The 26,152-nt window shown below is 42.0% G+C and overlaps 1 protein-coding gene across 1 annotated transcript in view; it reads right to left on the bottom strand.

The window, feature by feature from the left end:
- Positions 1 to 543: 543 nt before the first annotated feature.
- Positions 544 to 26,152, bottom strand: part of LOC146640092 (uncharacterized) — a 29,840-nt gene continuing 4,231 nt past the window's right edge. Inside the window, exons 5-13 of the mRNA XM_085350271.1 lie at positions 12,115 to 12,180; positions 10,828 to 10,915; positions 10,517 to 10,731; positions 10,127 to 10,394; positions 9,828 to 9,982; positions 9,368 to 9,606; positions 5,933 to 6,003; positions 3,371 to 3,652; positions 544 to 651 (exon numbers count right to left, since the gene is read on the bottom strand). Coding sequence (XP_085206397.1) covers positions 544 to 651; positions 3,371 to 3,652; positions 5,933 to 6,003; positions 9,368 to 9,606; positions 9,828 to 9,982; positions 10,127 to 10,394; positions 10,517 to 10,731; positions 10,828 to 10,915; positions 12,115 to 12,180 — 1,492 coding nt within the window. The remainder of the gene's footprint in view (positions 652 to 3,370; positions 3,653 to 5,932; positions 6,004 to 9,367; positions 9,607 to 9,827; positions 9,983 to 10,126; positions 10,395 to 10,516; positions 10,732 to 10,827; positions 10,916 to 12,114; positions 12,181 to 26,152) is intronic.

Below are 26,152 nucleotides of genomic sequence, written 5' to 3'. Positions count from 1 at the left end.
AAATTCTCAAGGGCTGGACCAGACTGGTTCTCAGCCTACATGAAACGAAACCCAACTTTGTCCATTAGAAGTGCTGAGGCTACAAGTCTGGCACGGGCCACCAGTTTTAATCAACACAATGTAGCAATGTTTTTCCAAAAATTTGATGAAGTGCTAAAGAGACACACCTTAACAGCAAATGACATATGGAATATTGATGAGACTGGCATAACAACTGTGCAAACCCCGGACAGAGTGATTGCAAAACGTGGCACTAAACAAGTTGGTGCAATGACATCGGCAGAGAGAGGTTCACTGGTCACCCTTGCATGTGCAGTTAATGCCATTGGCAACACAATTCCTCCAATGTTTGTGTTCCCACGCATACGTTATGCAGACCACTTTGTCAGAGATGGGCCAGTAGGAAGTATTGGCAGTGGAAATAAGTCAGGATGGATGCAAGAAACAGAGTTCCTCATCTTTTTAAAGCACTTTGCAAACCACACCAAGGTCAGCAATGAAAGAAAAGTGATTCTTCTCATGGATAACCACAGTTCACACCTGTCAATTGCAGCCATTGACTTCTGCAAGAGCAATGGAATTGTGATGCTCACATTTCCCCCTCACTGCAGTCACAAACTCCAACCACTTGACAGGAGTATTTATGGCCCACTGAAAAAGATGGTGAACAGTGCAAGTGATTCCTGGATGAGAATGAATCCAGGAAAGACCATGACAATATATGAAATACCAGGTCTTGTCAGGACGGCACTTCCAGCAGCAGCTACACCAAAGAATATACAGGCTGGATTCCAGTGCTGTGGAATTTGGCCATACAATCCAAACATATTTGAGGACAGTGACTTTGCTCCATCACAGGTCACAGATCGTCCTTCTCCAGCAGTCCATATGGACATTTCTCCAGCTGACCAACAGTCCGCTCCTATTGCTGCTCATCTCACCAGTCCTACAGCTGACGACATGACCACTCCTCCAGATGCTCACATCTCCAGTCTCCCAACTGACCTCCAAGCTGCTCCCTCATCAGGCTGTGATGAAAACCCACAGACCTCCTTGGGATTTAACCCAGAAGATGTGCGACCCTTACCAAAAGCTGGACCTAGAAAAACCCCTTCAACAGGAAGAAAAAGGAAACAAACAGCAATACTCACTGATACACCAGTTAAGATGGCCCTTGAAGCAGACCAGAGAAGCAGGAAAATAAGTTTTCCAAAGAAGAGGCTGTGCCAGAAACAAGGCAAATCCACTCCCACAAACCTAAAACAATCCAAGCTTTCCACATCACGAAAGAAAAATCAGAAAATGAATAACACTGAACAGGACAACACAGATTCCTCAGATGCTGATGAGAATTTCTGTATTGTGTGCATGGAAAACTTCAATAACTCAAAGCCAAAAGAAGCTTGGGTTAAGTGCCTGACCTGTGCACTGTGGGCTCATGAGGCCTGCACTCCAGGACAGCCATACATCTGTCACCACTGTGATTCTGATGGTGATTAAAAACTTGACAGAAACACATACAGTTCATTTGATGAAGCTGGTGCACAGCTACATTTTTTCAGGTTAATTATTATGTTCAAATGTGGCAAGAGTTGTCGGTTATAATCCCCACCGAGCCAATGAAGACTCAATGAAGGCCAACCAAAATTATTGAAAAATTCAGTTGGTGAAAAGTTTTTGTTACAGTATGTTCAAAATCTATATTTCTGCACTCTGTCACACACTCCTACACACACTCACAAACACACAAATAGCTACATAAATGTTTATAAGTGCATTCCGGTGTTGAATAAAATAGATTACATCTTAAGATTTTGTCAGTACCCTTATTTCATTGTGTTACATCTCACCCCGGGGTATGTTACAACTAACCCAGACTATGGGGTTAATTGTAACATTTCACTCTTTGTGTTTGAGAGCATACCATGCAATGGGTAATTGTGCTGCAGAGAAAATAGCTGCACTATTTAATAGCAGAGACATGTAAATACTTTGCATTACATTTTGAATCCATTACCTTAAAAGAGCTCCAAGCTACAGACAGAAATGTCAAAAATGTTACAACTATCCCCGGTCTCCCCTAGTGGAAATAATTTCTGGTTCGCATTACAGAAATGTAGCAGTGACAATAATATTGTATTGACACTCCATCTTCAGGTCTGCGGGTTTTCACTTTAATTAATTCATACAACATCTAATCTTGATTTAAAGCACTTTTATAAATGTATGTTCTTGATCCAACACAGCTGATTTAAATGGCTAAATTGCCACCTCAACATGCCCTGAAGTTCTCCAGAGACCTGGTAATGAACTAGTTGTTTGACTCAGATGTGTTGATAGGGTGATATCTAAAACTTGCAGGAAAAGGGCCCTTGAGGCCTGGAGTTCCCTACCCCTGGTCTTGACCAACTTTAATACATCTGGGGAATAAAGGGGAATTCTCTCAGATAATAGCTTCTACTTGAGGGAATCCATTTATTTTTTTTTATCTTAGTGGAGATTCATTGACATGAGGATTGCAAGAATTATTTGGGATATGAGCAGACATTAACTGTGTTGAATCTTATTACAACAATTAAATTGAACAATTAAACAATTAAAAGAACTGAATACACAAATTGATCTTTTTTTGTGTTTGTTTTTAAAAGCACCATTTAGAAGTACAGCTGTTCAACACTTGTGGGGTTCTTAACCTTATTTTTATATACTAGGTTTGTTCTGGTTTTACTACTTTTCTCTCATCACACTCAAATCGTTGCTGCTTTTAGTCTGTATCATACATCTAACATCTTCAGTTTTTCCAAATATTATGGCTTTATCAAACATTTGCTCTGATGCCAGCAGGCATATTGATAAATAAAACACGACAAAGAAAGACGGTCAGGCGTTGTGTGGAGGCGAGGAAGAAGGAACCCAAACGCAGGACTCGCAGGTAGGTGAAGGTTTATTATAAGGAGTGGGTGAACGGACACGGACTGGCTGGACAACTGAATGGCTGACTGAACTGAGGGAACACACGGGAAGGACCACATAACATCAATGACACGACAGTGAACGAGTAGAAACAGAGGGCTTAAATACACAGACTGATGAGGATGATAATGAGAGACCGGTGAGTACACAGCTGAACATAATCTGGCTAATGACACAAGACGAGCTGACACAGGAAAAGCAGGAAGTGAGCACATGGAAGTGGCAAAATAAACTGAACATGAACAAAACTGAAAACACTGGGTCACCGACCCAGGAACCCTGACAGTACCCCCCCCCCCCTTCAACGGCCGGCACCCGACGGCCAAAAGACAAAAAAAACCAAAAAAAAAAACAGGGCGGGCGGAGGGGGCCCAGGACGGAGGGACGGAGTCCGCACCGAGACAGTTCCGGTGGGCGGCCACGTGGCCGAGACGAGACAGTTCAGGTGGGCGGCGGCGAGGAAGGCGGCGGCGACCACTGAGCCGGTCCGGTGGACGGCCGCGGCGGTCGAGATGAGACGGTTCTGGTGGGCGGCCGCGAGGAAGACGGCGGTGGCCCCTGAGCAGGTCTGGTGGGCGGCCGCGAGGAAGACTGTGGCGGCCATGCCGGCGATGACGTCCAGAACGTGGCTGGCGTGACGACGCAGCAGCCGCAGTACCAGGCGAAGCTGAGGCTGAGGCTGGGCCAGGCGAAGCAGAAGCTGAAACTAGACCAGGCGAAGCAGAAGCTGAGGCTGAGGCTGGACCAGGCGACGGCACGGGAGCCGGGGGTGACTGAGCCACAGCTGTAGGGCCAGCGGGCGCGGACGCCTCTGGCTGAAGAGGGGCCGGGCCAGCGGGCGCGGAAACCCCTGGCTGAGGAGCAGGAGAGCTCACAGCTGGCTCTGGGTGCTGTGGCTGCAGGTCCGGGAACCGAACAGGATGGTGGACGGGCGACTGGGAGACAGGAGGAGACTGAACTACAGGGGACTGGAGGGCAGGAGGAGACTGAACTACAGGGGACTGGAGGACAGGAGGAGACTGAACTACAGGGGACTGGAGTGAAGGCTGAACAGCAGGTGAGTGAACTGACTGGACTGAGGAGACTAATGGATAAACAGAGGTCGGTGAGGCTAATGGCTGAGCTGAGGTTGGTACAGCTGATGGCTGAGCTATAGACTGAGCTAATGAGGGAGATAAAGCTACAGCCTGGGCTAGTAAAGCTGGTGCCTGAGCAGGGGACACTTCAGCTAGCCTAACCAGGGATAAAGCTAGTGCGTGAAAGGCTGGATAAGGTGGTGGATGAAGTGGTGGACTGATGAGTAAGCAGGCTAGCTCTTCCGAGCCTCTGGAGCATGAGGGCACTGGCTGGAGAGCCTCGGCTGGGCCTCTGGGATGCTCAAGTTGGATTCGGGCTGCCCTCAGCCTGGGTGCTGGGACAGGCACAGGAGGTGGCTGGACACCAGTCCCCCCCACCCGAGAAACCAAAGCGGGTGTGGACTGGGTCGCAGCTGCCCTCCTCCTGGGAGCTGGTACTGGTGTGGGTGTAGACTGGGCCCTAGCCATTTGAGGAGGTGAAACGGCCTGCGGAAGGAGGCCGAATCTGGGCCGCCGTGCCGGTGGGAAATGGCTGAGTAATGGGTGTGGAAATAGTGACTGGGTGTGTGATACTGGCAGGTTTATCGGGGATTGTTCTGGTTTTCCTGCCACCACTATTTACAGTCTTTGGGGGAGCAGAGCAGAAAAAATCTTCCCAGTCCACGTCATCCTCAAGGAGGGAAACTCCCCATGAATCAGAAATGAGTCTATTGTGCGTTTTAAGTGAATAATCAGATGGTGAGTGCGAAAAAGAGTCACTGGAGCTCACCATCGGGAGTGGCTGAAAATAGTCCTTGTTATGGCGGCGTGTGCGCCGCTTTTTCCGGGAAGAGGAAGCGGGCGGGGTACACAGCCGAGCCTCTGGGGCGGGAGCCTCTGTTGAGCCAAGGTGGGAGGCGTAGCCGCTGTGCCGTGGCGAAGGTGGAGGTCAGGCTATGGCAAGCCATTAGTGCCAAAATTCGCCACTTTCCTAACCCGTTTGGTTAAGAAATGGCGTAAAAAACGCCGTTTAATTATTCAAAACGCCGAAAAAAACGGGGTTCTGTTCCGACAAACGCCGCTTTTTACGTCACTCGGATGGCGCCCTGAACGCACCATCCGAGTGACGTAAAAAGCGGCATTCAAAGACAGACGGAAATGCCGTTTTTTACGCTACTTGGCACAAAACGCCGTTTTTATGCATCTTTGAACGCCGTTTTTTACGGCGTTCTCTGCCAGCTGTAACGGCGTTTAAAACGGCGTTTTATTGAAATTATGCAGGGCACTCCCCATGGTTCCCTCATCCAATTACTTTCAACTCATTTCACCCAATCAAAGAAGAGGAAGTGCAGACCACACTAATGCATCACCGATTCACCTTGCTGCTAAGCGATTGCCTATTCAGTACCAGTGCTTGTCCCAGTATTCACTTGTATTATAATCCCACTATGCATTTTGATGTGTTTAAGGCAAGATCGAGCAAACAAACGACAGAATACTTTTTCTGAAACCTTAACTGTGTTACCTGTTATGGCAGCTAACTGAGCCTCTTTCTTATTTTCCTCTTTACTTTTCTTAACCTTTAACTTATGTCTTAGCAATCAGATCCTGCCATCTTGCATTACCGCTTCGTGCTAGTTATGTTGACTTTTCTCTTCTTTTGTCTCCACTTTTTTCACCCGTGTTTGGACGCTCGGCGCATGGCTCCTTTGTTTACATTAGGGATCAGCTGTTAGCGCTGCGCCCTGCAGCTGCGCTACCGGCAGACAGACCCTACATCCCCAGTGAGGCAAGAAACGGGGGTGATGTCTCCCGAGGACACCTCACACACCATCTCTCCTTCCTGTAATCACTGTAAATGTGAGATCGCTCCCTGATATGATTGAGGAGCTAATGACGCTAACCCGGTCACAGTGGCAGTACCCCGGCACTGCCCGGTACTCCCTCTGTGAGTAGGCTGCCCGGCTTCCAGCTGCTGCGGGCGGACAAGACGAGAGACAGCGGTGAGAGGAAAGGAGGGGGGCTGGCAGTGTTTGTTAAAGACGGTTGTGGTATCGCTGAGCACATCGCTGTGAAAGAACAACTCTGCAACACAGACATTGAGCTATTAGCCGTTAGCATCCGTGGAGGCAGCCTGTGACTCTCTGTGGTCCGCAGACTGCAAACGCAATCTCCGAGAGCTCTTCTTCTAATATCAGGGGACTTTAATCATGTCTCGCTGGACTCCACACTGCCCGCCTTCACCCAGTATGTGACCTGCCCCACCGTAGGCAATAAAACATTGTACTTAATGTATGCCAATGAAAAAGTGGCATACAGTTCATCACCTCCCCCTGCCCAGGGAAGATCCGATCGTAACCGAGTGCGTCTTGTCCCTGTGTGCAGCCCTTACTGTGCAGGGAGCCACTAATCACCCACGCAGTGCAGAGATGGTCCGCGGAGGGCATATAAATAAATAATAAAAGCAAGTAAATGACAGTATGCTCTTTTTTCTCTTTTTGAAACAAGTGGAGACATTAACTTTGATCAAAATTCTTTCCCCTCGCCATCTCCCTCCTAAGTGGTTGAACTGTCACACTGCTAGACTGCAACTGCACTCTTTGGTATTAACTTCTGTAATCCTGTAATTTCTGTGTAAAAGAATTAGATTGTGTATTATATAGTTAGTTTATACACCTGTGTGCGTGTGTATTTATGTATGTCCACACACATAGATGGATTGTGTTTTACTTTTTTGTGCTTGAGAGACGCCCTCAAATGGAACCAAATTCCTTGTATGTGTTTGCGCATATACTTTTCCAATAAATGCGATTCTGATTGAGATATTTCCCTCTGTATGGCACACACGAGTAAATTAAGTAGAAAAAATGTCATGTGTATAGCCTCTTTTAAAATTGTTTTTAGGCTTGTAGAGATGACAGTAGGCAAGCAGACAAGTTTCCTGAGGTTGGGCTGAATGAACCTATAACACAGGGATAAACCTAAACAAGCAGAAGGAACTTTAGCTAAATATATTGTCACGTACAGCCAAATGACTGTAATAAAGTAGGTAAGCCGTGACCATAGAAAAAGCAAAGCAATCACTGGATTGACTGTCCAAATTGCTACACACTTTTTAAGCATCGTTCACCAACAAACTTAGTCTAACAAATCATTTTCTTTACTTTGGTAATTACAGTTATTGCCTTATGTATAAAATCTAATTTTAATACCAGTGTTCATTATCTTGACGTTATTTTTTTTTTACAAAAAAACTAGCTTTACAGCCATCATCTCTTACATAATTCTACCACAATACTACCAAATTCTACCACATTTGCATAATTGATTTTTAACCAGGTTATAGTCAAAGGCCAGGTGCCAATCTCAGAGTTAACGCCGGAGCTTAAAGTCAGTTTGTTAAAACTGCTTTGTTCTCGAAAGCAGTAAAATTAATTCGTAACTTTTAATTCTGAGTTGAGATGGATTCTTCAGTTCTTGGTTTGAGAACAGATGAGGGTAAATTCATTTAACCTTTTACCTTGACTTAAGCAAATAATTGTACTACATAGCCCTCATCAATGGAACCCAATACCAGTATTTAACAGTAACAGGTAAGCCTCAAATTTAATTTTTAAATAGACAAGACACCATGAGAACTGACATTACAATATTTTATTTTACAAAAGTCTGTGTCTTTTAGTTCAAAGTTTGTCTGGCATCTCTTGTACATCTTGAAAATAAAAAATAAAAAAAAAAAAACCCCACTCTATGCAGTGTACTATAATTGAACATAAACAACAATCTTTCAAAAGAATATTTCTAGATGAATTGTCATTTGAACTATTTTCTGGAAACTTTCTGAACACCACTTATTTTGCATAGCTTGATGCATGAATACCCTAGTTGTCTTAACTGGACTATAAATATAACTATATACACACAATGAACAGTCATTTGTAAAAACACTTTTAAAATGTAAAATCTTTAAGAAGCCTGAGTGCCAGGAGCAATCCCCTTTAAGAACACTTTCAATAAGAACTTCATCCCAAAAGCCCACAGGTTTTAACCACAGCTTCCCAGCATCAGTTCATGTATGCAGCTACACCTTTCCAAATCCAAAAGTGTTAAATAAGGTGCAATGTGTAGATTTATAATCAGTTACACTGACTGCATAGGAGAACAGTTGCGTTAATGACTATTTTGGAGTCAAAAACAGGTTGTTAGGCAAAACAATTATTGCAAAGCATTGTATTAAAAAAAAAAAAATTACTCAAAGCAATCCTGCCCTGCTAAGACAGGAAATTAATTTTGGTCCTCCGAGTCAGACCTATATGTCAAGGACTGTTTATGCAATGTGTATTTTTTTTTTAAGTTATTCATTCTGTCCTTGCAAGAGTACATTGGCTTTCTAGTGATGTCACATTTGCGTGGGTGTTGTCATTGCACCACTCGATTACCCTAGGACACTAATATACAGGAGGTTTTGTTATAGTCAATGGAATACCTGAAGGTTCTTCTAGTTAGGCAGTGCATCTAATTAACAAATGACCTTTGTCTCAAAGGGAGACAGGTTTCAAATTGTGTTATTCTATCTTAAACACTGCAAAAATACTGGGGGCAATCGTGGCTCAAGAGTTGGGAGTTCGTCTTGTATTCGGAAGGTTGCCGGTTCGAGCCCCGGCTCGGACACTCTCGGTCGTTGTGTCCTTGGGCAAGACACTTCACCCGTTGCCTACTGGTGGTGGTCAGAGGGCCCGGTGGCGACAGTGTCCGGCAGCCTCGCCTCTGTCAGTGTGACCCAGGGTGGCTGTGGCTACAATGTAGCTGCCATCACCAGTGGGTGAATGGGTGAATGACTGCTTTAGTAAAGCGCTATACAAATACAGGCCATTTACTTAATTCTCAGATGTGCTAATACAATTGAATCATAAATTTTACCATATTTTAAATACAAGTATGTAATATAACTATTTAATATTTTAGTGTTAGGAGAAGTTTTCGGTCATGTAATAAAATTAATGTTTTACCAGAAATCACAATGAAAATCAAATTACATCCTATCAGTCTAAACAAGCAAGATCTGGTAGAGATGACAGAGGATAAAAGAAATAATCTTCCAAAAATATTTGTTGTAGGTGGTTTCCTTTCAAATACCTCACCTAAAAGGTAAAATAATCAAAAACTTCCTCATATGCTCTAAGAAGGGGTGGATTTTGCAAAGTTCTAAGGTTTTATTGCACCCAAGTGTTGTTTCGATTTAGTTGTCTGTATTTTGTATTGTGGACACTGTATTTAACATGAAATGCCTGAAGCAATTCAAACAGAAACAAGACATGTGTTGTATTCTATGTACTCACCCTGAATGGCCATAAGCCACCATTCCCACTGAAAGATGGTGGCTTCCTCTTCTTCACGTCTGTTACTTCCAGCTGGACTCCATCCAATGGTGAAGAGATCCTGGAAGCTGTTCCTTGTAAGTTTATTTCCTGCATTTGTAAATACAGGAAGGAACTGCTTCCAGCATCTCTTCACCATTTGCCAGAACCGACCACACGAGTCCATACCGGCAACAAACTGCTGAATCATGCTGGCAACCCTGTTGACCACAGATTGTACTCTCAATTCATACAACATAGCAAAATTGTGAAACAAAACAAAAAGTTTTGTTTTGTCAATTTAAACACCACCTTAACTGCAATACAGATATCAACTCAGCAGATTGATGATTTGTTTAAGTGTTAACTATTAGGGGGGAACACAATGGGAAGACGAGCACTGACCAGGAAAGTACTTTGTAATTTTCTAGCAAATTCTCACCTGTGAAACGCAAAATGAGATACAATCTCGCCCCTTATCCTCTTAACATCAAGTAGTGTGGCAGTGTAGATGTCAGGGATACCACAGCCTGCAATCCAGTCCCCAAGGTGACTTTTCAAGTCTGCCAGGTCTTCTGGGGTGCTGCAGCTGGAAACCTTGAAAATTAGGCACCTCCATAAATACATACGTTTAAAGCATTCACTAAGTGTACTTACATTTTGAGACGTTCCACTGATGAGTTAAGCTATGCATTGTGTTTCACTGAATTTAATTACACCACAGCATGCACACAGCTTTACCTTTTCTATGTTCTGTTTGATGTCTTCGTCCATGAAGACCTCTACATCGAAGTCATCAAGAGATGTCTTCTGGCCACACATCATACAGAACAGGTGTCTGTTGATACACCGTGGCCCTGGCCCATTGTGTGCTATCGACCAAGCAATCAGTTTACCAGCCGTATAAAACTTGTTGCTTGACAGCAACTGCTGGCTATAGCTGAACAACAGACTGCCAGGCTTCCCCTCAAAAATCCCTAGGGAATTCTGAGTTTCGACCATAAATAAGCTGCAGGAAAAGATAGTAAAAAAATAAAATAAAATTGAGTCAAATTGTGATTTCATCTTTGCAACAACAAAAAACACATTAACGCATTCTATTATTGTGTGGGAGAGATGGGAATGGGTTACCGAAAAAATTCCCACCTTGGGCCTCCATAATCATCGGCCATTTCACCAACAAATTCAATATTTGGCAATTTATGCCAGGCAAAATATAACTTGGAAAGTGCCATGCAGGCACTATGTAGGATTTTCCTACATCGGGCTATTATTGCACAATAATTGCTGGTGTCAAGATGCGTTTCCTGGAAATCTTTCAACACAGTCGCAAGGTCCATCTCGTCCTGAAGAAGGGGGGGGGGGGGGGGGGGGGAGAGAAGGGTCATGACTACATGAAACACATACACAGCAGTTCTGGCAGTGTTGTTCATGAGACATACATGCGAGTCATTTTGTTCAGGGGAAGCCAGGACAGCCTCATCCAGGTCTGATACTTCTGACTCTGCAGAGTCGATGTAAAACTCTTCCCTAAACAGAACAAATGCATTTGATTTTTTTAATATCATGTATACATACTGAAATGGAATGACTGATCTGATAAAAGAATCTGATTTCACATTCTTTTACTGTATAGATACAGGCACTTAAAATGGCCATGTGGTCCTTGATTGCATCTGTTGGAGTCATTTGTATTTTAACAAATTTCAAAATATTAAAATATAAAGTTTGTTGTTAGTTTTCTTCTATTTCCGGGTTAATCATTTTTTTATTTGTAGGTTAATGCTCACTTCATTGTTTTGTTGTTTATCTTATCAAGTCAGCCAGGAAGAATTTCAGGGCTATTTTTGATAACTTAAGAGACTGGTATAAGACCAGCATGCACTGAGATGGGCCTTTTGTTTTGTTTGTTTGTTTTTTTTAATTTGAGAGACAAGCAGCATGAAGGAACAAAACTGGATCTTGTTATTGGTTGCCAAAATGGATCAATAAACTATAAAATGCAACTTTCAAGTCTTGACAGTGCAGTTTTCCTGCGCACAAAAGATTATCACAGGGCAGCAGTGTCTTCTTTTCCTTTTTTTTTGTGAAACATAAGGAACTGCCCATTTACTGGGAATAGTTTGGGTGATTTGTAGTTCCAAGTGTCTGAATGGTCAGGCTGACTAAAGTGTTATCGAAGCATTTTCAGCAATTAAAATACCAATATCATGACATCAACAAATCTGAAAAACATGAAAAAGCAAAACAGAAACCGAATGAGGCAATTAAACCATTGGTCTATATTCAGAGCACATAAATGTTATCAGTTCAATACATGCAACCTTTCAAATTTTAATATTCGCTAGTCTCACCCCGTATATTGTACTTATTGAGTGTCTATTTACCTATGGTGTGTGCTTTATAAGTTCCAGTTTACACTTAAGTTTTGGCATGTTATTCAACAACTACCACTTGCCTGTTAACCTCTGGTTCCTGGAGACCATGCCTACTAGAATGAGCTGTATGGTTTTCATGCAGACCACTGCAAAGGAATAGCAGAAATATTTCATAGCAGGAAGAGGACCCCAATGCAGATATTTATTGATCTAGACTACACAAAATGATCAAAGTTATAATAATGATAGAATTAGTTTGTACCAAACTAGTTTTTACCAAAAAAATAAATAAAATTGTGCAATAGTTTAAGATTAAAATTCCAACTCATAAACAAACAGAGTGCCATTTACCTGATAACCTCTGGCTCCTGTACATTGTGCCTGCTATGGTCAGGTGTCTCGGTGTCATGCAGCACACTGCAATATGGTAAATATTGTTGATGAGAGGGTGTAATGTAGTGATGGCCCGCTTGAAGCTGAAGCTCCGGTGCGTGTGTCAAAAAAATCAACACACTGCTTCAGAAGCACTGTATCGAAGCTTGATTCGTTTGGCCAGAGTCACGTGATCGGTGACGTCCGAAGCTTCATTTAGAACCTAACTGCTTCGGTATCTGATTCAATGGTTTATAAGGAAGCGAATCATTCACGGGATTTGTGGAGTGTTTTGATGGTGACAGATAGCGAACCACTGATCATTCCACTGAGAGATTTGGAGCCAGCGAGGAATAGAGGAGGTTCTGTTGTGTGGGAGAATTTTGAGTTGATTTTTGTCAATCGGGTGGGTTTTACAGCTTTGTGTTCTGGCCGTTTACTTTTGTTTTGTGCGTGTTTATTATATCTGAAAACGGGAAAAAGATAAAATGTCAAAAATCTGCCTCCATAATATAAATATCATTAAATAACTTTAGAAAAACTTCCACTTGACTCTTTACATGTAATGTTGTAAAAATATATATTTTATTGTTTAATTAATCTGAAAATGTTAGTCTGCCAAATGTGCAGCAATTGAATTTATTTATTCTCTTTAGCTGATAGTTTGTGGGGCCCAGGTAGACTGTAAAACTGCATCTCTACCAGTTTCTCTGCACTCCAGCCTCCTCTGGGCCATGTGAAGGGATTTTCCTTAAGGCAGGATAAATGATCTCCACCAAAAGGAACAGGTTCGGCCATCGCACATTAGAACAAATTCTCTTTTTAAATAAAAATGAAAAAGGGTTACCTCAAATGCATCATGTTTTTAATTTGCAATTTCATAAGCATTTTTCCTTTCCATTTCACAATCAATTCTACCCACAGGTCAAAAATATGTCTGGGAAAATTTCCCTAATATAATATTATTTATAAATACACCTGTCTAGCGATTAATTGCATAAGTGCATGGAGGCAGGACCTCAGGGCAGAAGCATACTCCATAATGTGTTGTACATTATTATATGTATATATTATATGTAACGTGGTATTTTTCAATTATTGTATTTACTAACATCAAGAAGTCACAAGCAAAGGAAGACCACACCATGGTGCATGTTTAAACAAGGACACCTACCCGCTTCAGGACAGCTACACCAGGAGATGCCGGACTAGAGCAGCGCAGATACTGAAGGACCCGTCCCATCCTGGCAACAAACTGTTCCAACTTCTGCAATCTGGTAGAAGGTTCCGCATCTTCCGGGAAAGGACAGAGAGACTCAAGAGGAGCTTCTATCCCCAAGCCATCCGTGCCCTAAACACACACACCCGCCCTCTCACATCATCTATAATTGACTGAGTCAGGACTCTTCCAGACACTAAACCAAGGCACAATGTACATTTCAATTCCTTTAATTTTAAATATGTTTATATTGTCTATCCTGTAAAATAGTCAGATGTCTATTCATATTAATGTACAGAATTCACCTGCTTGCTGCACATTCACCCAATGTATATACTACACACATATATATATATATATATATATATATATACACACATATATATATATTAGGGGTGCAACGATATTCGTATCGATATTGAACCGTTCGATACAGTGCTTTCGGTTCGGTACGCATATGTATCGAACAATACAACATTTGTAATTTATTTTATCAACTTTCCTTCTGACGATGATGTCTGTGTGGAGCGCTCAGTGAATCTGCGTTCGACTACTCCGCCTAGGCTGCACTGTCGAGCGCAGATCCACTGAGCGCTCCACACAGACAGCATAGACAGAAGGAAGAGCGCAGGGCACCTCCCCCACCCTCATTCAGATCTGGCGTTTGGAATTATTTTGGTTTTCATGTGACGTATGACCCTGAAGGTAAGCGAGTCATGGACTAAAGTAAAACAGTATGTTGGATGTGCCATGTAATGCTCAATTACATGGGTGGGAACTAGTGTGTTAGCGTAGTTAGCTCGTTAACGTGTTGGCCGTCTAGCCCCATGCACAGGGCGATCGGCGGTAGCTCGTTAACGGAGATTTGCCGTGTTGTGGCGTTAAGGTCATTTCAACGAGATTAACCTGAAAGCACTAGTGGGAACACAACGAATATGACTGCACATTTACGCCGACATCATCCTAGTGCAAAGACAAAAACAACAAGCATGCTACTAACTTTAGCCGAGTCATTTAGACAGCTGTTTAATATGCTGCTGAGAATATAGCCCAGAAGAAGCGGATAATATAGCTTTTATTTTGGAAAGAGCCATTTCTCTGTAATAAACTCTCTTTTCCAAAGATGAGTGATTCCTCAATCAGATACAGGGCTTGCAATATCGCTAGCCCGACGTCCTGGGGCTATCTCTTCCCTGCCCGTCGGGCTATTGTAGGAAGGAAAAATATATGTCAATGCTTTTGCATTCTTTCAGAAATGTAGCTGGGTAATGTTAAGGTTCAAAATATTGGGGATGGAGACAAGAGAAAAAACCACAATAACAACACTGGTCCGGCCGGGTTGAGTCAAACGATGATTTTAATGAACACACGCGTGGGAGATGGACACTGATGCAGACAGCCTCAAAATCTCAAAATGGTGGAGCATTGCTCAAACTTTTATAGCCTCTGGTGCCTCCACCTTATCATACAAAGCCTAAACATTCACATGCTTTCTCTCACACAGCGCCTAAGCTACGACCTTGGCTCCCTGTTTATCTGCTCCTGCTGAAATGGGGCAGAAAACTCCAGCACACTCTGTTCTCTTCTACTCAGACAAATTAGATTTCTTATAACTCAGCAGTATAATGCATCATAAAACAATATCATTCATTCACAACAAGTCAGCAGTTTAATGTAATGCAAATCAGTTTAACTAATGTAATAGTTATCAGCTTCTTCTAATTCAGGAGAATAATGCAAACTAAAACTACATAATAATTCACAATCTTTAATTAGGGGTATAACATGGCATAAAATAATATTATAATCTAACAATTCCCCCTGATGAGGTCATTAGAATAATGACCTCACAAACACCCTTCAATTCAGTGTGGCCGGGTTCATCTCTTCTCACTCCTGAGGTCCTTTGTCCCCCTGAGGGGCGAACCATATGTGGGATGACCTCTGTGTTTGCGCAATTCAGATGCAAGAAAAACTATGATTCCAACAGTAGCAGGTCCAGATGACACTCTCCTTGTCTCCCACAGCTTTCAGCCTTTATTCTATTGCTGCAGCTACCAGTGTCGTCCAGTTGGGTGATCCTCTGCTCTTCATTCTTCAACCTTAGGGGTTAGACAACCCTTCAGTCGTGGCACAGATCAGGGGATTATTCTGCCCCGATTTCAAACAACGATCTGTGTATTCTCCAGAAAAGGAACAGGAAGGTGTCCCCTTTTTGCCCAAAAGCCTCTCGAACTTCGTTGGTCTGGTGTTCCCGGATTTCCGCCAACCCCTTCATGGTTATTGCTGTGTTTATGGGATCCATCCTTTTGTGGTGACTAGCTGGAGCCCAAACGCCATGACCCTTGGACCCAGTTGATGTCTCGGCAGTCACTGTGTCTGTCTCTGCTACGGAGGATCCTCGCATCTCTGTGACCTCGTCTGGTGTCTGTTCCTTTCTCTGTAAGAGACAGAAAACCAAAACACCCCTCTTCCTAACCCTAATAATCTAATGTTGTTATCTACTGACCTTCTAGTGATTCAGAATTGGTCTAAAACATTCAGAATGTCCCAGGGACTTATTCTAATCATATCTTATGTGTGTGTAAGCGTGTTTGCATTTAGCCCTCTGCACTCAAAGTCAATACCTACAATATATCAGTCCGGACAATCACGCCGAACGAAGCTTCTGACCTTCAAAAGACCAAGTGCCAACTCATTATAAGCACATTTGCAAGGTGTGTCTGAAAATTATTGAAACCCCTCTTTTTAACAAAAGACAAAGAAATTAACAAATCTTCTAAGCGCTATTCAGTTCATTTCAATGAGTAATGATTAAACATGAAAGTGATAGTTTATGCTTTTTCACTGATTCTCTAAAAGGTCCGTCTTCTTGGACCGCTATTAGCTTAAGCTTTACCATTCCTAAGGTATTAAAGACACAAATGAAGTTATAAAATGTTCAAATAATCCTGGTTTGATGTTAAAGCTCAACTTTCCCCCCTTTTTTGACACATTCCAATGTGTCAAATCAACGGAGCTAGAACATTCAAAAAAAAAAAAGTTAGGCAGCTACAAAGTTTCCCAGACTCTTAAGGTGATCCGCGTGTAACGTTCTGACTCAGGTATTTAATATTTTAATAAATGTCGTTTAATTAACTGCCACTACTTAAACTAACCTTAAAGACATAAGTGAAGCAAAGATCACAAAGAATAACATGATATCAGTGTTTTGTAAGCGCGTGCGGCCTTCTATGCTCGAAGCCTTTCCCCTCAATAGATCAGTCAGACATTCGCGCTGACTGTAGCTTTTAACCCTTATTAACTTGAGCACAACTCCACAATGAGCAACAAGTTGCAATATGTATGAAAATGATCATGGTTACACCTGCAATGAAAAATTATATCATTATCCTAACACCTGTAAATAGAAGATTCATCAGAGGTTATAACAATCACAGGAACACAGATGTTAGTATAAGGTCAAAAGCTTCAATAAATGATCATCGATGCAATGCTTGTTGCATGATTCTCATACAATAATAATGCTGACATTGAAAATAACAGTATAACACCCCCTTTTGTCCCGTTTCACTTGACACCTAAACGTTTATAAATGCCTCTTTTATTCTTGATTTTATTTCCCCCTGTTCTCCCCTTACTGACCACAGCAGGGGGATCTTAGTTTTGAATCAGCCATGAATCCAGCTCACCTGATTCATCAGTGAGCTCCACCATCACTGGCGTCTGACAGGGTGGTGCTGCATACTCTTCCTTTAATGTCACTATTTTCAACCTGTTAATTAGAGTGTTTAAACCTGAAGTCGACTACGTCCACAACAAGTCAATACAGCTGTAAATGTGGCCAATTATCAATCTATTACCAATCAATAACAACAGATAACTTCTATTTTATGCATGCTTTTAATCAACCACTCACCCAGAGGATCTCCAATCCCAGGAAATTCCTTCTCCTCCTTTAATGAGTCTGTCCTCCTTCCATGCCCTGGTAACTGGTCCATCCAGAGCCATATGATCTCAAATATACATACAACAAGCCAAACCACACCTTGGTCACACCAACCCTCCTCCGCCCCGAAGATGTCCAATGCCATCCTAGTATGGACTGTCAAAAGTGGCTTTAACGCTGACTGTCCTGACAATCCATTTTATAACGTTTCCTGGTCAGATTTGCCAATCTCTGCACCAGGGTTTTAAACGTTTCGCCATTTTCATTAGGTTTTATTTTTTATTTAGTTTCGACTCCAGATTTTCAATTTTTTGCCAGTTGTAATTAGTTTTTACCAATTCTTTGCTAGTTTAGTCTAGTTTTTATTTTCTGAAAATCCTTAGTTTCAGTTTCATTTTATTTGTGTTTTACAAAAATTAAGTGTAACAAAATCTCAGTTCCATCATATCAATCATGCTCTTCTGGTTATCCTTGGGTATTGAGACTATTAACTCTTGCCGCACCGAGTGGTCCTAATTTTGGTTGAAGTGAATTGATAACCTTTTGAAGGCGATTGTTTCACACCTTTATTTAGATGTCCCAGTCCTGTTATCTCGGGATGCATCACGCTGCCTTATCTGGGGTTAGCTGTTTTCTTGGGATGCGAGTTAAGTGGGGGAGCTCTTCAAGGAGGGGGAGTGTGCTCCCCCTGATGAGGTCTTCTAGGTAAGCTAGGTTAACCTTCTTGTGTGAGCTTTTCAAGTGCACTTTAAGGTTTGTGGGATTTTTCGTGTCATAAATGTCCCTCATGACCCCCTGATGACCCAGTAATTCATTTTTTGCGCACTGTAGTACACATTTAGTTTTTGCTTGTAGCTCTCATACTCTACTTGCCACTCCTCTAAGTCCTGATGTTTCTTAGAGAGGACAACAGTACCTTTAAAATTATATCACATGTGTGGGGGTGTGGCCTTGCCAATTGTTTTTCCCACCTTTTCAAAATGGCTGGCGTGCCCACAAGCACATTTTATGGAAGAGAGAAAGGTAAGCTTGATATTTACATTTAAAATGTTTTGTTAAACTCAGATTCTTATTTTATTCAAAAAATAAACATCTAGTAAATAATTTCAGGGGTCTTTAAGAATTAGGCTCATTTACTTTCACAGGGAACATGACTAATTTATTAATGTGTGCTCTACACATTGGGACTTTATATTTATATTTATTTCACTTTTTCCTAATACACAACTTTTGACAAAGGCGGAGAGAATTCTTAACAGAATTATTAAGGGAGATTCAAACATAGATTTTTCAAAATATGAGAGGGTCAGGACCCACTAAAAGCCACACAAAGATTATCGAGATGCAGTGGCAGATGTAATAGAGAAAGACACAGGGCCACCTGAAATCTGTCGTCCTATCTGGTGCAAAACCAACATGTAGTAGAATCTGGAATTTTGATTTTGAGTTAAAAATAAAATATGGGTAAAATGCAGAAATCTTTTCCAGTAAAGTAAAAAATAAGAGTCGCAATTATAGTTGAATCCATAACACCTAATTGTTTCTACGAGATCACGTCGTTGCTGAAAGTTATCAGTGATCTCAATGTGTGAAAGGAACTCACAGTATCTGGGGTTCAAGCTCCTCTTGGCTGAGAAACCCTGGGGCAAACATGTGAACAAGACCTGAACAATACCAGTAATGAAGACTTCTCTCCAAAGACCAATAAAAGGAAGCCCCAATCTGATGAGAGTCTAGCAAAATATGGTTCACTCCACTTGCCTGAAATGGTTAACAGTCCAAGGCATTTCAGTTGTAGAATGATTGGGTGCAACAATGAAACAGATGTGAGATGAGGGAAGTGCCAAATGTTCCTTTGTGTCTCCAAATAAAATCAGTACTTCCTCAGATATCCTAAATAAATTGACTTTTGTGAAATAGAAAGTTCAGTGCCATCACTTATTCCTAAACCAATAGTTTACAGCTAGTGAAGTGTCAGTGACTTCTGGGTTGGTCCCTGATCTTCATCTTATGAGATTGTTATTTTAATAACACTTGATTTATTTAAAAGAAAAAAAAGAAAAAAAAGAAAAAACGAAAATATTTTCTCCCTGTTTTTTTCTTATTCTCTGGGTCTCAGGAGGACATTATGTCCCTCTCCACTACAAGACTCTTGTTATGTCTACAAAACAGTCATATTAAAATCATCCTCAATTCTATTCTGGCACTGTCTCCCGACTTTTCCTGACCTGATTCTGCGCGTGGACGAAGCAGCAACACAGACGACTCGACTAACGTACTACCTTAATTTCACTATAGCAGGGCACGCACACATCAATGCAACCAAACACATTTTGCTATAAATCTAGTTAATTTTAGTCAGTTTTGTGAACATTCAGTACAGTTTTAGTTAGTATTCCTTTTTGTTTTGATTTTATTACCGTTAACGCAAATTTTTTCCACTTCTAGTTTTCGTTATTTCATTTGTTGTCTTTAATAATAATAATCTTCTCTGCACCCTTGAATAAACATACTTAATATGATCAACATTTTGCTGCTTGTTATTTCACCATCTTATTGAATCAAATACTTCATCCTTATGTGGTTTACGACATTATATTTATCTAAATCTCCACTTTGTCTCTAAATGTTTGAAGAATTTTTCGAGTTCGGGGTCAAATTTTGAGAATTTGACCATAAGTGAAAGTTATGGCGTTATCACCCCCTTTGGGGATTACCTTTTTCCCGTTTTGATGATATTCCTCCCCATTCTTTATTTTTTGCAAGTACCCCTCTTCGGTGGCGAGAAACTGTTGGTGTGATCAAGCGGGTGCTGTAAAAACAAAAGCTCAGGACAGAACAGTCACCAGTCATGTACTTCATTCAAAATTAACAAATATCAAGCTTCATATTGATCCTCTGAGTGTAATGGTACATTTTAATTTGCACTTCTCAAAACTAAAAACAATATTTTCTTTATTTTACTCTTGTTCTTGTGCAGCACCACCCCTCAGCACATGCCCCTGTTATTTTATCTTACTTTTAAATTGTTGACTACTTCAAGAGAGCGCCCAAAAGACGGGGACCAGTGTTTATCATTACATATCTCCATTTCGAGTGTGGCTGTCTATCATTCCCCTATTATTCATAGACCTCGGTGGAGGGTTTTTTGTTTGTTTGTTTTTTTCTAAAATTAATTGACTCTCTATAGTGACCCACTATGGTTAATAATAACATGCTCAGTCATGAGTGGGATCAAACCTTTTCTTCACTTTAGCATTTAACATTCCCAACAATATAATGTGATACATTAATTAAAACACAGCTACTAAAACACAATTTTCTTAATGCAAACATCAGTAACTCAAAATTAGCAACCAAGGGGTTCAGCCTGCAGTTCACACTCCTGTGAAACTACAGCTCTTTAGTCTCTGTCATTCTTCTGTTCTTGCAGACAAAACAAAGCAAAACAAAACATCCACCCTTCTTTTACAGGTTGGGTGAATTGTTGTGGACATTTAATAATCCTAAAGTCGGCACCGTTTTTGTCTCAGTACCAAGTCAGTTAAAACTTTTAGTCGTCAGTCCATCCCAGTCCAGTCACATGCATACATTCACACACATTCGTACCAGAAGTTGCTGATAATGGAGTCTCACGCACAGCCTATTCGAGGCTCCATCACCAGCAAGATGACGTCATCATTTTAAAGGAAACAGCTCCTTGTTTGTTTTTCCTTCTTTGGACTGGATTGACTCGCTGCAATCCTTTTAGGCTTCAGGATCAGTGTCCCATATAAGTGAATTTTCTCCCAAGCTCATTATAATCATGGAGAAAAAATACTTTGCGACTGTTTTCAATAAGAATATTTTATAGCGCTTTAAAGTTCAATCTCTCAGGCCTGGATTAAAGAGCTGATTTGTTAAATCAGGAACTCACAAAATACCAAAATATCACCACCGGTGGATCACACCTCTCAGATGTTCTTATCTCAGTGCACTGTAACAAAAGAAAAAACAAACGTAAACAATAAAACACTCATATAATAACAGATACTGGGGCCCATTGCAAACATGTCCAACGTTCAAACCATCTTTCTCTCTCTTAGAGAAAGAGAACAATCCAAACCTCACTGATAGAATCAACCTAGTGTCAAGCAAAACCCAAAGATCAACCAAAACTTCACACACTGTATTGTGTAGGCCTACAGGCACCGTAACTCCTTTTTTTTTTTTTCACTGACAAAGACATATTGGATTGACTTGATTCAATAGTGGACACTGGTTACACACAAATGTTTTGCTTTGGCAGAAACTTAAACAACTGAGTCAAATCAACACAACCTTTTCATATTCTCTCCGAAAGAAAACTCACATCATTCACTCATCATTTTCGCTCTGTACCACTGCTCCTTATCAGGCTGTGTGAAGCACAGTACACAATTCAGTGGAGGCCTTAAGCCATAAACAGACATCACGCACAGACATTGTTTTCACAACCAAACTACTTTAAACCTTGTCCCCTAAATCTACACAGATGCCCTCTGTGTGGCATGAAATGCATTTAACCAAATAACAATCAATGGCTTCTTATTGTTGTACCCGACTCCATATTCGAATGTTTGTGTGCAGCATTTGTTAGTAAAGCATTCTTCGTTGCATCAGCATGTGTGTGTATCACTCTTTATTGCACAAGCTCGTAGATGTGTGTGTGTGTGGATCACTTCTCAGTGAATTGAATTAGCATTTTGATTTTTTGCGGGTGTGTGTGTCATTTCTCACTCAATCAACGAGTGCATATGTTCGTATGTGTTTCTCTTCATTCTGAGTCAATGCATGTAGATGTGTGTGTTTGTGTGGGTGTCTGTGTTCATCACTTTCCTGTTCTGGTGTTCTGGGTAAACCACGGCCTGAAGCGTGCCCTGGGGTCCTGCCCTCCTCCTTTTCAGTCCGTTTGCATCTGTTGGTGCTGCTGCTCAAAGTTCTGTCCATACTGGTTCTGGCCCCAATTGAGGCAGTGCTTTTCTCCAGTATCCTGCATCTTCTCCTTATTCCACTCCTCCTTAGCTTGACCCTTTTGCTTCTGTAGCTCCTTCAGGGTTTTAATACGCAGCTCAATCGTCTGGATGTCAGTGTCAAGCTCCAGTCTACGCTGCTGCTCCAGCTCTTCCTCTGTTTCTCCCAGCCAAGTCAAGATTTTGTTCAGGTCAAAGTTCAGCTGCTGTCACTGCTGCTCGTTCTGCTTTGTTCTCATCTCCTTGCTGAGGCCCTGAGCCTGATGTCAAGTCGTGTGTCTGGGACTCCAAGTCTGATGGGTTCGATAATCAGCCAGCTCCTCCTGAGCCATGCTCAGTTATCTGCTCTGATGCCTTGAGCTCTTACTGAGGGGCAGAAACCTCACAATCTTTTCCGTCCACTTCAGATTGAAGTCCATCGATGTTTTCCTTGCTTTGCTCCACGGCCTTTTGCGGCTCTGCTGTTCGGCTCTTCTCAGAGGTCAGCTCCTGGCCGAGCCCCGACACCTGTGCCTTCAGCTTATTTTCTCCTGGTGTTTTGTCCATTCTGAGGTGCCTCCTGACCTCAGTTACTCCTCCTGTCTCTGGCACGCCCTTCTTGCTGCCCGATGGTCATTGTTGGTCCGTCACTGTCCTGCACAGTTTTAATGCAGAGTGGTTAAGGTCAGCATGGTTTTGCTCGGCCTCACTTTTCATCTGGGCTTAATGGGCGTCTCGTCACAGCTCTGTCAGCTGAAGCTGTCTTTTTCCATATGGCAAGAGTGTGAAGAGTGTGTGAGAGGGGTGTGTCCGATCAGGCACAATGCTGGTGGCTTTGCGAGTGCCTCGTTTTCCAAATCCAGATGTTTATTTGTCACGTACACAGCAACAGAGAGAACAGTCTGTTGTTGGGATGGCTGAGGTCTTTCACGATCTTCCTGGTCTTGGTCCAGCACCGCCTGCTGTAGATTGAGTGCAGGTCAGGGTGCTCGGAGCGAATGGTGCGCTCAGCTGATTGCACAACCCTCTGTAGAGCTTGTCTGTCCGGCATGGTGCTGTTCCCGAACCAGACAGTGATATAGCTGCTCAGGATGTTCTCAATAATTCCTTTATATAAGGTGGTCAGAATCGGTGGTGGGAGGCGGGCCTTTCTCAGTCTTCTCAGAAAGAAAAGACGCTGACAGAAATCTCCCCGTGTAGTGAAACGGGCCTTGGATTACCGCTCTCCGTCTCCGCTGCATGAGATCATTTTCCTGCAGCACTGTTGACATTTTCAAGTTGTTGTTGTGGGTCCAGCTGCTTTAGCATTTGGTCAGGGTCACATCAAAGATGGTGGAGGAGAGAGCAAAGATGGTAGAGGGGAGAGCAGGAGTCCAGGGTCAGCTTCGGCTTCCCGGGCCGACAAAGCAGCCTGTAATCAAGCATAAAGAGAAAAAACAAAACAAAACAAAACAAAGACAAACAAAAACAAACGAACAGGAAAATGATGTTATTTTGGCTGCGTTATTCAGAGAGGGGAGAAACAACGGGACCAGGCCCTGTGTCAGCCTTCTCTCCCCCTTTTTTGTTTTTTCTCTCCATATAATCCACTCATGACCCACCAAGCTGACAGGACAACACAGGTACATGTTAAAATTCTTAAGATCATGTTTAAAAGCACAAAAATTGGAATTTTCTTTCATTTAGTAATCACTTGTATTAATCAATCAACAGAAAACATGTCACAATTTGACTTTTATTAACCACTAAATTTGTCGTGTTATCACTGGTTGTGATTTTTTTTTTTTTTTTTTGAAGTTAAGTTGTTGTCCTGCAACCCAGAGGGTTTATTTGTTAGTAGTGGATAAACTTTATTATTTAACGGCGGATGTATGTTAAGTTTCACTGTTTTACTTGCTGGAAAATCTTCACGTGTTCATGGGTGTAAGCTGTTTCTTCATTGCGTGTATGTGCGTTTGTAAATGGGCTAATTTAACGTTTTTTCTCAAACGAGGCATTTCTCTAGCACGTGCCTCTCTCTCACATTTCTCTGCTTGTGTGTGTTTTTATTTCACCTTTTTGTTGTGATGCTCCAGGCGCCTTCCCAACCTCCACAAGTCTGTTGGCCGCAATTTTATGTGTTAAAACTTCTCTTAATTTCTCCTCTAATTCTCTGCTAGCTGCTGTCTTTTCCACAGCTGCTGATTCTTGCTGAGTTTGGTTTCCATTACTATAATTTTGCTTCGGCCGCTGTGCTTGTGGGGGCAGTTGGTCCAGCCCCGTAGCCACCTGTATCAACACACTGAGAGATTTATTTAATATCATTTTCATCACTGTTAAATAGACCAGCAGGCAAGACGCCCACCTTTGCAGACCACTGCAGACTACATGCCAGTCTCCCAACACACTCCTCTCTGAGTTTCAGCTTTAAAACCCAACATCATTCACACCCTAGTCATTCAACACCTTATTTGTAGTATCATAATCAGCAAAATCAGCGTTTTACTTACAGGCATGTATCATTGTTTGCAAATCAAAATTATAAAACTCAAAAACACGCTAAACAGCAACAAAAGTCCTCTGTGCGCGTCACCGCTCATTTGCATGTTCACACACCGTCTAAAAATAGCTCGCAGCGCTGCAGCTGCACGTCACACAGAGTCTCACACAAAGCTCAGGCAAAACTCTATTATTTTATATTACAAAGACGTCTTATATTTACAATCACTGACAGGCCTGACAGATTCAGCACCTAACAAATTTCGACAAATTTAAAATAACGGGTCTCACCGAAGAAAGTCTCACTTTTTTGTAATCAATCAAACAGTATCTGTTACTTCTGGGAACAGTTTCTGACCTAACTTCTAAAATCCCTAACTCAATTTAACTTTGTCCAAACAAGCACATGACACCGTTTTAAACGATGAGGAGACTCGGTAACTCCTAGCTTATTTCAGGATGCCCTGTACCCCACAGATAAGCCAAACTGAACTAACCCTGTTCGCCGACAGGTCAAGACCGCGCGTCCACAGCCAGGAGGGGGCGTAACCCCCGGGCTATGTGCTTCTTAGCAGACTTCTGGGCTGCCGTCCTATAATAATTTTCACCTAACCGATTTTGAGAAATTTTACCATAACGGGTCTCACCGAAGAAAGATAACTTTTTTACGACCAATTAAACAGTCTCTGTTACTTCTGGGAACAGTTTCTGACCTAATTTGTAAAACTATTAACCAGTCTCTGTTACTTCTGGGAACAGTTTCTGTCCTAATTTCCCTACCAAACTACCTGAGCCTTCAGCTCAATATCCAGGGACTCAAACCCAACATTATTACGTTCATATTTACTTCAACTTCATTAAATACTCTTAAGCAACTTTAACTGCATAACACACGGTGATTCTCATCAAAATCAAAACAGACACTCTACCAGTAATTTCAGTGAGTAGACTTTAATTTAGTCATATCCAATTTGGCACACTTTGGAAATAATTCAACAGGTAGTGCCTTACCTTTAGATAAGCCGGCTTATGCCCACTCACGTCAGACCACTGGCTTGTGCCTGTCCGTTCGACAACCTCGGACCGTCCAAACCTTTAAATTCCACCCCAATACCACAGGACGAGCCCCCAAGCTGTTAAGGTTCAAAATATTGGGGATGGAGACAAGAGAAAAAACCACAATAACAACACTGGTCCGGCCGGGTTGAGTCAAACGATGATTTTAATGAACACACGCGTGGGAGATGGACACTGATGCAGACAGCCTCAAAATCTCAAAATGGTGGAGCATTGCTCAAACTTTTATAGCCTCTGGTGCCTCCACCTTATCATACAAAGCCTAAACATTCACATGCTTTCTCTCACACAGCGCCTAAGCTACGACCTTGGCTCCCTGTTTAT

The sequence above is a fragment of the Diplotaxodon limnothrissa genome, linkage group LG1 (genome assembly GCF_057381915.1).
Source record: "Diplotaxodon limnothrissa isolate DT_005_m linkage group LG1, D_limnothrissa_male_GT1.1, whole genome shotgun sequence".
Lineage (NCBI taxonomy): Eukaryota > Metazoa > Chordata > Actinopteri > Cichliformes > Cichlidae > Diplotaxodon > Diplotaxodon limnothrissa.
Note: the sequence above shows the minus strand (reverse complement) of the source record. Positions and strands in the feature narration are given on the sequence as shown.